The 10715-nt window shown below is 37.7% G+C and overlaps 1 protein-coding gene across 1 annotated transcript in view; it reads right to left on the bottom strand.

Moving 5' to 3' along the window:
• The window catches only part of trim33 (tripartite motif containing 33), a 37064-nt gene that overhangs the window by 24578 nt on the left and 1771 nt on the right, over positions 1–10715 (bottom strand). The window contains exons 2-4 of the mRNA XM_084916466.1: positions 5574–5692; positions 2106–2259; positions 1609–1741 (exon numbers count right to left, since the gene is read on the bottom strand). Of these exons, the coding sequence (XP_084772592.1) occupies positions 1609–1741; positions 2106–2259; positions 5574–5692 (406 nt within the window). The remainder of the gene's footprint in view (positions 1–1608; positions 1742–2105; positions 2260–5573; positions 5693–10715) is intronic.

The following is a 10715-nucleotide window of genomic DNA, read 5'->3' as shown; positions in this document are numbered from 1 at the left end:
TTAAATTTGGTGTGTCAATATGAAAGAGGTGCGAAATGCCCAGACACCAGTGGCTGCCAGCAAAGTAGGCAATCATTCTTAAACCTTAGTGTGCTGGGTTACTGCAGTAGCCCAATGTTATGATTATTGGGGTAAAAACAAAAACACACTGCAATAAGTCACACAAGATAGAGACACTTTACCACATAAGAAAGCTGAAAGACAAGTATGGGCTCAAAATGTGGTCATAAATATTTTGTACTTGTAAATCAGGATTTGTATGTGTAAAAAAAATTTGTGTGTGCGTAAAAAAGATTTGTATGTGTAAAAAAGATTTGTGTGTGGACTTAGCCAAAAAAAAAACCTGCAAGTTACAAGTACGAATTTTGACCCTATTTTTCTTCCTTTCATCTGATTGGTCAATGTCATGTCAATCACAAATGTAACAATCCAATCAGAGAACAGATGGGTTTGGCTGTTGGAGGGGCACTTTTTTTGAACTGCAGGTCCTTGAAGGGTAATACAGTTTGAAGCTGGAGGATCTCTATATAAATATCCGATAGCAGCTAGGTCCCCTAACTTTCAGCAGCTGTTGAAAGGATAAAGTTGTGGTATATCAGTGGTTAGAAATACCATTATTACTTTAGGATTAGTTTAACACAAAGTCAGGGCTGACCCGGGACCATTGCTGTGAGTCACAGTGCGCAGCATAAAAGTCCTTTCACATGGGACACAGGATGTGCTGCTAATGCTAACTGCTAACTAAAAGCAAAGGATCCAGAATTTGTTGCGCTGGCTGCTGGGCTCTGTGGGTTTTTGCAGCAGCTCTACCTGTACTAGATGCACCTGCTCCTTGTCATTTCTATCTCTGACTTTATGTCCTCTACAAGAGTTTCTGGTTTTTTTGCTGGTTCTTCAAATGTTCAATAAAAACATCTATGCTAATTCATAACGAAGAAAGCTTTGTAATGAAGACTGTCATTTCCAAAACACTGCCCGCCCCCACCCCGTGGTCCGCAGCGCTGTTGAAAAGGCTGTGGAAGTCCCTATATTAAACACGTAGACCTGTGACATAAAAATCACCAAACTCGGACGACCACAGACTGTTTTCCTTCGTGGTGGTGAAGGAAAAAGCTGGGTTGGCATGTAAAAGGGCATTTATTCCCTTCAAAGACCTGCAGTTCAAAAAAAGCTCCCCTCCGACAGCCAAACCTATCTGTTCTCTGATTGGATTGTTACATTTGTGATTGACGTGACATTGACCAATCAGATGAAAGGAAGAAAAATAGGGTCAAAATTCGTACTCGTAACTTGCAGGGTTTTTTTTGGCTAAGTCCACACACAAATCTTTTTTACAAACCCACAAATCTTTTTTACGCACACACAATTTTTTTTTACGCACACACAAATTTTTTTTACACATACAAATCTTTTTTACGCACACACAAATTTTTTTTACACATACAAATCTTTTTTACACACACACAAATTTTATTTATTTTTTTTACACATACAAATCCTGATTTACAAGTACAAAACCGATTTACAAGTACAAAATATTTATGACCACATTTTGAGCCCATAGACAAGCAGCTAACAGATGAAAAAGGCATGTGCATGCTGAGCTACCTGTGCTCCTTGTGCTCCAGCAGCTGGCAGTCCCTACAGGTTAAAGTGTCACATGTCTCACAGAAAAGCTTCAGTGGCTCCTGCTTGTGGATGGGGCAAAAAACAGGCCTCTGTCCTGAGGTGCTGACAGACTCTGTAAATACACACCAGAAGAAGACATCATGAACACTCAGGAAAATAATGATACTGGCAAGGAGTGAAAATGACCACAAGGAAAAAAACAAACCAAAACAACACAACTCAATGGAAGATCAAACAAGACTGCAAAGAAAGAGAAAATAAGACAGAAGCTATAAGAAAACTAGAGATTGGATCCTCTCTCCAGCCTGAGGGGTTCCATCTAATCAATGAGATCTGCAGCACTATTACCATGGCAACAACCAATCAGCTTTACCACAGACACTGCATGTCAGCTACTGTTTGCCTCGTTCAGTCTTTTGTAATGTTAGCCTCACTAAGCAGCAGCCAAAACTTCACTGTAAGAGTCGGAGTCTTACCAGACGCAGCATCAGCATCCTCCTTTGTACGAATTTTGTGGTCCTTTGTGATTTTCACCCTCTGGTGGGCCTCCACACAGGTCTTACACAGCCACTCTCCACACTCCACACAAAACCCTATGGTTCCTGCATTGTCCTCACAACTTGTGCACACCTTGGAAAGACAACACCAATTAGCACCTAAAACAAAGTATCAAAATATGGTGATATCATACTAACATCATAATCTAGTATTTTTTTTAAAAACACCGTTTTTGGGACAATGTAACATTTTGTGCTACCAAAAAAATAAATAAATAAATGAATAAATAATCCACCATTATAAAACATATTTTGACAAAGCATGAACTATCAAATTCTCGCTCTATGGCGCGAATACACCAAAGATATATTAATACATAATTATTCTCACAGTCACTCTGTTTTGTAGGTAACTGGTTAAAACTGACAATAGTTTACAATTTATTTTTCTAACACTAACATTAAAAATAAGTGAAGGTTTAATCTTGGAAAAGTGTGAATTATACACAACTCTAAAATGTGTTGGGGTATTTAATTCTGAAATGTTGTGGGTCATTTTAGTGGGTCACGAGGTGCAGGAGTGTGGTTTTACTTACAGCAGTAAAAGAAAACCAATGAATTCAAACAATATTCAGCTTCTTCACTGCAACATAAATCGGCATTTTTAAGTTTTAAGGATGATCTGGTAGTCAAATTTTAAGCTGATACAGATGTTTTCAAATAATTTAGCCAATAGCTGATTTTTTTCTGTTTATGTGCTTTTATTTCTTTTTTGTGTCATCATTGAAAGATACTCTCATTTGTTTCGACAAATAACTGAAAATTAAAATAATATGATTACAACTAACTAAGTCTTCCACATTAACATACTGGCAAAATTCCTGCTTGAAGAATCTAAATGACTCTTCGAGACTTGTTTTGGGAGACTGAACTAATGCCATTTTCATACGTTTTTAACGGCACGAGGATGGAAAGCCGGAGTGAAATTAGAACCTTAGGGCGCGGTTGTTCAAAAGGTATAATCCAGATAAAAATTACCTCGTTTTGATAAGCCATTTGCACTTCCACGGATCATGTAATGCGCCTCAGTTTTGTCACTTTTGCCAGTTTAAAACAAGAACTAAATAGGATCATTCTGATTCACGTACAGACTTTTAAATATTACCAAACCCAGATTACAAGTACTTTAACTTGAAAGCATCTATTTTGTCCTGATATAAATACAATAATTCAAGTTGAAAATATTGAGGAGAACAACATGTAGCATGATGTAATATTGCTAAAAGAAATTTTATATAATGTGTTTTTTTTTTTTTTTTTTGGGGGGGGGGGGGGGGGGGGGGGGGGGGGGGAGACGACCTGTGTAGGTGTCCTTTAAATTTTGCATTTAAAGGACATGTATCAGTTTGACATTCTTGTAACACTGTTTAAGAGTTCTAGTTTTCTTTCTTGACAACCTTTTGATTTTGTCTTTGGTTTATTTTTTCCGTTGTAATCCAGTCTGAATCAGGGATTATGGTAATCCTTGATATTCTGGATCACAATAATCATTATCCTGTTCAAACTAGAGATTTGATATGGATTAAAACAAAATTAGCTGGGTTACCTGATCCTATCTGATTACATGATCCTGTTGTTCCTTTGAACTAGATTTCAGGATTTAATCCTGTCTGATTGGATTAATACTACCAGATTACTTTTGAAAAACTGGACCCTGGTAGGGAAATTTTTAAATCCAGCTGATATTTACAACTTCCCTAACATCTAAAGATAAAGCTTCTGAAAGGAGCCTTGGTGTTTTTACTTGGCTTTTATCATGACACAGGTCACAGTGTGGAGTTTGCCTGTTCTCCCTGTGCCTGCTTGGCTTTCCTCGAATTTCTTGCCACTGTCCAAAAACACGTGTGTTAAGTTAACTGGAGATTCTGAAATGGTTGCAAGTGTGAATGTGAGCATGGATGATTGAATGATCTCTCTCTATTAGTGATGTGATAGACTGATAACCTCTCTAGGGTAAATCCCGCCTCACACCCAGTGCCAGCTGGGACAAGTTCAAGCTCCCCCACTTACAACCCCAAATTGGATAAGTGCTAAAGCAGATGAACATTCACAAAGGATTTAAAATAAAAGCATAATAGAAGGTACCATCGCAGCCCACAGTTCTTCAGGAACAGGTTTATTGTCTCACAAAAACTGGTTTGAAAAAAAAAACAAAAACAAAAAAGAAAAAAAAAAAATCACCAAAGTGGGTAACAGACGGTTGAACATTAACTAGAACCAAAAGAACAGGTGTCAATTAGGGCTGTGCAATATGACCAAACTCTCATATCCCCATATAAACATTTCTTATCCCGATAATGATATATATCATAAAGATAATACATTTTCTGTAAATTCAGTGAATCTTCGGCAAATTGACTTGTGTTTTCAGCTGGGTGTCGTGTTCCTGGAGTTGAGTGTTGACCGATGCATGAAACTATATATTTTTAGACATAAGTTCTAACAGCCACCATTTTCTTTGTGAGTATTTATTACACGGCGTGTTGCGGGGAAAAGCCTGTTCTAACATTTGAGTCTAAGGTTTATTTTTTTAACCACCTGACAGCTCTTTTTTGCTTCTCATCCGTAAACTCTCTCCATGCTCTTTCAACTGATACTTTCGTAGGTAGTTGAAGAAGTTTGCCGTGTTTGAGTCTGTGGTGGGGACCGGTTTGTGGCATCATTTGCATAGTCCCTGTATCGATACATTATTAGCAAACAAAATATCATGATACTACACAGTATCGATTTTTTCCCCCACCCCTAATGGGTACTAGGTCGGATAGGAGGGACCTGCAAAAGGAAGAAATCTGTAACTAGTTGGCCCAAATTATTGCGGCAGTGGCAAATGGCTGCCTATGGATAACTTTTGAATCACGATTCATAGGCAATGGGACAGTGGAACAAGTGGTGGATGTGAAACTGTTTAAACGGACAGGTATGTGGATAGTGGTAGTTATGGTTGAATGATACTGAGATATTTCTGTTAGTTTGTTTATCCAAATGCAGACAACAGGAATGAGTTGGTGTAACGAAGGCAACACTGCATAATCAGATGAAAGTTTTTAACTAGTTGTTGAATATGTATTCTTACTCAGATGAACTTGTGGCACAGAATGAGCAAAATATAACATGTTGAATATGGGTCTGAGATACAATCCATTAAAACCAGCAAATGTGTAATGAGTCTATATTATCCATGTTTACCAACTCACTTGAGTTAGTGTTACTGTATGTGCGTGATGTAATTTTCAGTTTTTATATGTTCACAACAAAAAGGACTGGATCCTTTTTGAGATTATTTTAAAGAAATTAAAAATTTCAACCTCAGCTGAGATCTTGCCAAACAGCAGACAAAAGTCTTCAAGCACTGGTCCAAATACAAACAAACCAACCATGTCTACATACCTGTGCAGCTTTTTCATCTGATGTGCTGGTGGCCTCTGTAGTATCTTTGACAAAGTAGTTGTCAATAATATCACTTTGCTTGTAGTCCTGGTGGCAAACCGAACACCGCATGACATTAACTAAAGACAGAAGAGAGAAAACAAGGAGAGACCGGGGTCAAAGAAAGTCAAACGTTCAAACACTGCACTGCAGATCAGGTCTTAAGCAATACAACTGATACTGGCTGATATTTAGGAAAAAAAATGGAAACAAGCCAAAGCAGCAGTCACCATCAAGGACAGGCCCATATCCAATTTATGACCTGGCTTATTAAGCTAAGAAAAGTCCTGTTTCAAATAAAAGGGAATAATAACCGTCCTTCAGCAGACTGTCTTATAATTTCTTTTAGGTGAATTCCTGTTGTTATTATGAATTCTTGGCACACTGGAACATCCATGCCTATTCATGGAAGCTAATTGATTTAGTGCCTGTCTGCAGAAGATTCAATCTCATCATTCTTGGCATTTTATTAGCATATTAAAATCACATGGCCAGAAAACAACGACTGTTCCACTTAATCATTTTATCTGGCTTTGTTAATGGAATTACTGTTATAATCAGATGCCAACAAATAATTAGTTCAGCACTTTCCCACTTAATTTCTAAATCTAATATTAGTCACAAAATGAAACTTAAAATTAATTAGTGTAACATAATACCCCTCCTCTACCTCATAAACCTATAAATCCCCCCACCCTCCCTCAAGCCAGCTGAGGTAAAACCAGTGTAAACCAGTTTGAGCTGGTCTACACTGACTAGAACAGCATACGGCCGGTTTGTGTGAGCTCCAGCTGCATGAGTTGTTGTGTGATTGGTTGTGAGAACAGATGGACTAGAACTGTGTTGAGAAACCCACACAACCATACACAAAAGTACACACACAAAAACAAATGCACCACACTGATGTCACTTTGAACTGGACCTCAGCTCCACAACTCTATATATGCATAAACAAGTAGAGGCTTATTTTAAACTGGACAGGGCTCTCTGCTAAAAAAAAATGCGAGGGAAAAATAAAGCTACAGCATGCTTAAACACACACAGGTTGATTCAACTAATTAAATTAATTATCCAAATCCAAAATTATCCTGCAGAAGTAACTTGCATTAGTAGACAACAACAGGTTAACCACAAGTGATCCTGGCAAAACAGATCCATACCAAGAAGATTAAGTCTGGGTATGAACGCTGAGCTTAAAAGTCCACATCTAACTTTGTACATCAGATAAAGCATTACTCAGTAACACCGTCAGCTACTTTTGGATATTTCAGTAATTACATCTGCAAGAAGCACTACAGCACAGTTCACAACTGTACTGCAGCCCTGACCCTCTGCCAGACTGCAGATGCTAGCATGCAGAGAGCATCATCTACATGTGCATTGTCAGCAGGTGGCAGTGTTAAAAAAATATTTTGGAACAACTTTTAATGTTGGCTCGTCTTGTGGTTTTGCTCAGAAGAGCAACAGAGAAGTCATAATGCACCAAGAACGTCTTCGCAGTGAAGTGAAACCGAGCAAGAAAAAACACAGTCCACTGTAACCACTTTCTGATATGTGACTTTTGGCATTTTGGACCTCTTCAATATGAACTTTGCCATCATCATGGCCTGTTCATCCTGGTTGTTTATTTTGTGTTATTTATTTTGAAGACTGCACTCAAGCACATTTGCATTGGCTGCATCCATCACTCTGGAGAGCCAAACACCTACAGACACAAACATAGTTCAGGTCAATTTACCCAACAAGGGTCTGAAATGCAAATGTCTGAAATTATCGGGTCTCATTACTGGGTTTGCCAGCTAACTAGTACATAGTCTGTATCGATATGAGACTAGGGCAACACTCCAGCACAGCCACCATCCTGTGTCCTGCCTCCTTAAAGCTGTATCCAGGCAGCTCACTCACCTAAACCGAGTATTTCCAGTAATGTGTGACCACATCTGAAACAGACCAGACTTTCTTGCTTTGTGTTGGATATGAGAGAGGAAAACTGTGGATACTATCACAATCTGATTCTCCCAAACTTGTCTTATGTTCATGTGTGAAGAAAATTCATAATAAATTACAACAGCTATTACAGCCAACATTATAAATAAGAAGTATAGAGGTTCAGACACAAGAATGAATGAATGAATTCATCAGCATACTTATCTATTGACTTTCCCCACATTAGTGAATTTGACTTTGGAAATAAAATAAGAAGAAGACATGCCAAACCAATTACTCTTTTCTTTTACCCATTGCTTTGAATGAAACCAACCTCACCATTAAGCAAACTGGTGTTGACACTTATTACTATTGTTATTATAATAACAAATTCATAATAGATTTTGAAACTTTATGTTTAGGTTAACTGTATCAGATTGGAAGCATCTGTTTTCTTCCTGTATGTGTAATTTACTACAGCTACAGTTAAACTTGTAAAAACAAGGTGATCTGTTTTAAGCAAGTTTTGTCGTTTAACAATATCTTGTACCACCGATTCTGAACTTTTAAAATCTCTACCCCCTGCATATACTGTAACCTCTACATACAAGAGCGTTTGGACAGCATAACTACCCCTAAAAGGCAATGCCTAAATTAAAACTTTGATGTTTTATGACGTTTTTATAACAACACGCTTTTATTACAATATACTGATGTCAGCCTGCTAAATGTAAAAATAGTCATATTCATGAATCAGGCCCTATGGGTAACCCTGCTCACAAAAAGAGCAGATCTTAACAAATCACTGTGATAACAATAGACAACAACTGATTCATACAGATTCTGCATGACCTTTCATATGAGATAGTTTACTGATTACTTAATATGGTTTCTTGAAATTTTCTTTCAAGTTCAACTTTGACCTTCTGCGCAGACAATTAAGGTCAAATCCTTAGCTAACCTAGATACTCATGTCCCCCAAGGCTTAGTATATTGTTGTGAAGTTTGAAGGCAATCCATCAAGAACACTGGGTAAGAAATTTAACCAATTTTCACATTTGGTGTGATCTTGACCCAATTTAAATAAGCTCACGCTGTTATTGGCATCTGCCATCAGACAAAATTTGAAAGTGAGTGGAAAAAGAGAAAAACTGTATTCTTGACGGACTCACAGATGAACAAATAGAACCAATTACATACTGCTTTCCTTTGTGGGATAATAAACAAAAAAAAAAACAAAAAAAAAAACAAATACTAGCTTATAGTAGACAATTTTAAACATTAATAGCAAAACTGAAATCATCTGGAAATTAACTGAACCAAAGGGAACAAAAAAAAACAAAACCTAAAACTAAAAATCAATAAAAAAAAACAAAAAAAACCACCCCTCTTCAGCTTTGATCTCTTTAAAAAACTATTTTGATGCAATGTAATAACCTCAAAGTTTATAAAATATTTGGTAGTTAGTAAGAATTTTCCCTGCAACCACTGAGAGCAGAGAGTTCATTATCCATCACTGAACCTGGCTCAGTGCTGTAACTGGGGCTGAGGGGACATTTGTAATGTTTTATATATTAATATCACATGAATCAATGATTAAAATCCGGTTACTAAGAAACTTTTTACAGGATGCACCTCTTAAAGTGACAGTCGTCACTCTGAGACGTGCCTATACTGCACCACTGAACATGCACTTGAATCTCTCAATAGTTCCTTCTGTTCCGGACAGCAGAAAGACAGCAGAAGGAGCTAAAATAGGACCTCCCCCTGACAAAAAGGATTCTAAGAACTGTAACCATTCCTAGTTCCTCCAATGCACAGACACAGAAATGGGGAGGGGGACGACTTCCTCCACATGCTATAAAACCTTTTCTTAACACAAGGTCCAAATGGCACCATATGTTAACAAGGGGAAGCAACCCTGCTTTGTTTTCCTAAACACCAGCCCAGGTATGACTGAGTGTGGCAGCTAGAGTCACAAAAAGAACATTCAGGACTGAAAATATAGAAGAAGTCCCACTGAACAACAGTATATTCCCTGATGAGTGAGAGGCCATGTGATACAGAAGGCAATATTAGGGTCACTCCTAAAAACAGAACTTAGACAATGTGATATTAAAAATGACTCAAGAAAAAAAAAAAAAAAAAAGAGTTTGGTGACAGGTATTGTAAGAGATAAAACTGTGCTCACATAGCTAAAGATAAATAAAGAATTATATGAGTATAACTTGTAAGGTCTTTTGGATGAAGCAAGAAATACAACACTTGTCTAGCATAGACTGACAGGAAAGTGACTGCTTTAGTTATACACTCTATGGACAAAAGTATTGGACAACACTGTCGCCTTAGGTTTGAATTTAGGTGTTTCAATCCCATTACCATGTATGTGTAAACTCAAGGACCTAGCCATGTAGTCTGGCTTTACAAGCATTTGTAAAAGAATGGGTCATTAAAAACATCACAGTGAGTTAAAGTGTGGTACTGTGTGTTGATACTACCACTGCAACAGGTCAGTTTGTGAAATTTCTTCCCTCCTAGACATTCCACGATCAGCTGTAAATGATATTATTGCAGAGTGGCAGGTTTTAGGAACCACATTAACTTAACCACAAAGGGAAAGGGGAAGACTGTAAAGTTACAGAGCAGGGTCATACAGTGCTGCGGTGCAAGGAAATCGCTACTCCTAAAGATTTGAAATGGCAGACTTTTAAACCTTGTCAGGCATTAACATCAGTACAAAAACTGTGGGTGGCTCAATAGTTTTTTTCCACACAGTGTATTTTGTTGCACAGTAAACCTCGGTAATTAGAGTAACTCATGGATGACCTTCAAATTAATATAAAAATCAGTCCAATCCAATAGGGTACCAGTTAATCCATCCCACAAAATGTCATACAATGACAGAAAAGACACAGTTGTTAAATTCTTGACAGCCTGTATATAGTTTGCTGTAGTAGCATGTTTACAGCTGTATACCAGCATATGGTGAGTTGTTACAGTGTTAGTCTGGGAAGACCAGCCAACCCAGAGCCCTTGACAAGCTATAACATTTTTGCACCAAGGAAACTGTGTCTGGAGATTATTTCACTGCCATCCTCACATGCTGATTCGTGATTTTGGATAAAAACCAGCGGATGAAAAGCGAGTCTTGTCCATCAAGGTATCATTAGCCAGAGT

The sequence above is a fragment of the Perissodus microlepis genome, chromosome 20 (assembly GCF_051167445.1).
Source record: "Perissodus microlepis isolate ML-2025 ecotype Zambia chromosome 20, ASM5116744v1, whole genome shotgun sequence".
Taxonomy (NCBI): Eukaryota; Metazoa; Chordata; class Actinopteri; order Cichliformes; family Cichlidae; genus Perissodus; species Perissodus microlepis.
The sequence above is the reverse complement of the archived record's forward strand: the minus strand, read 5'-3'. Positions and strand labels throughout refer to the sequence as shown.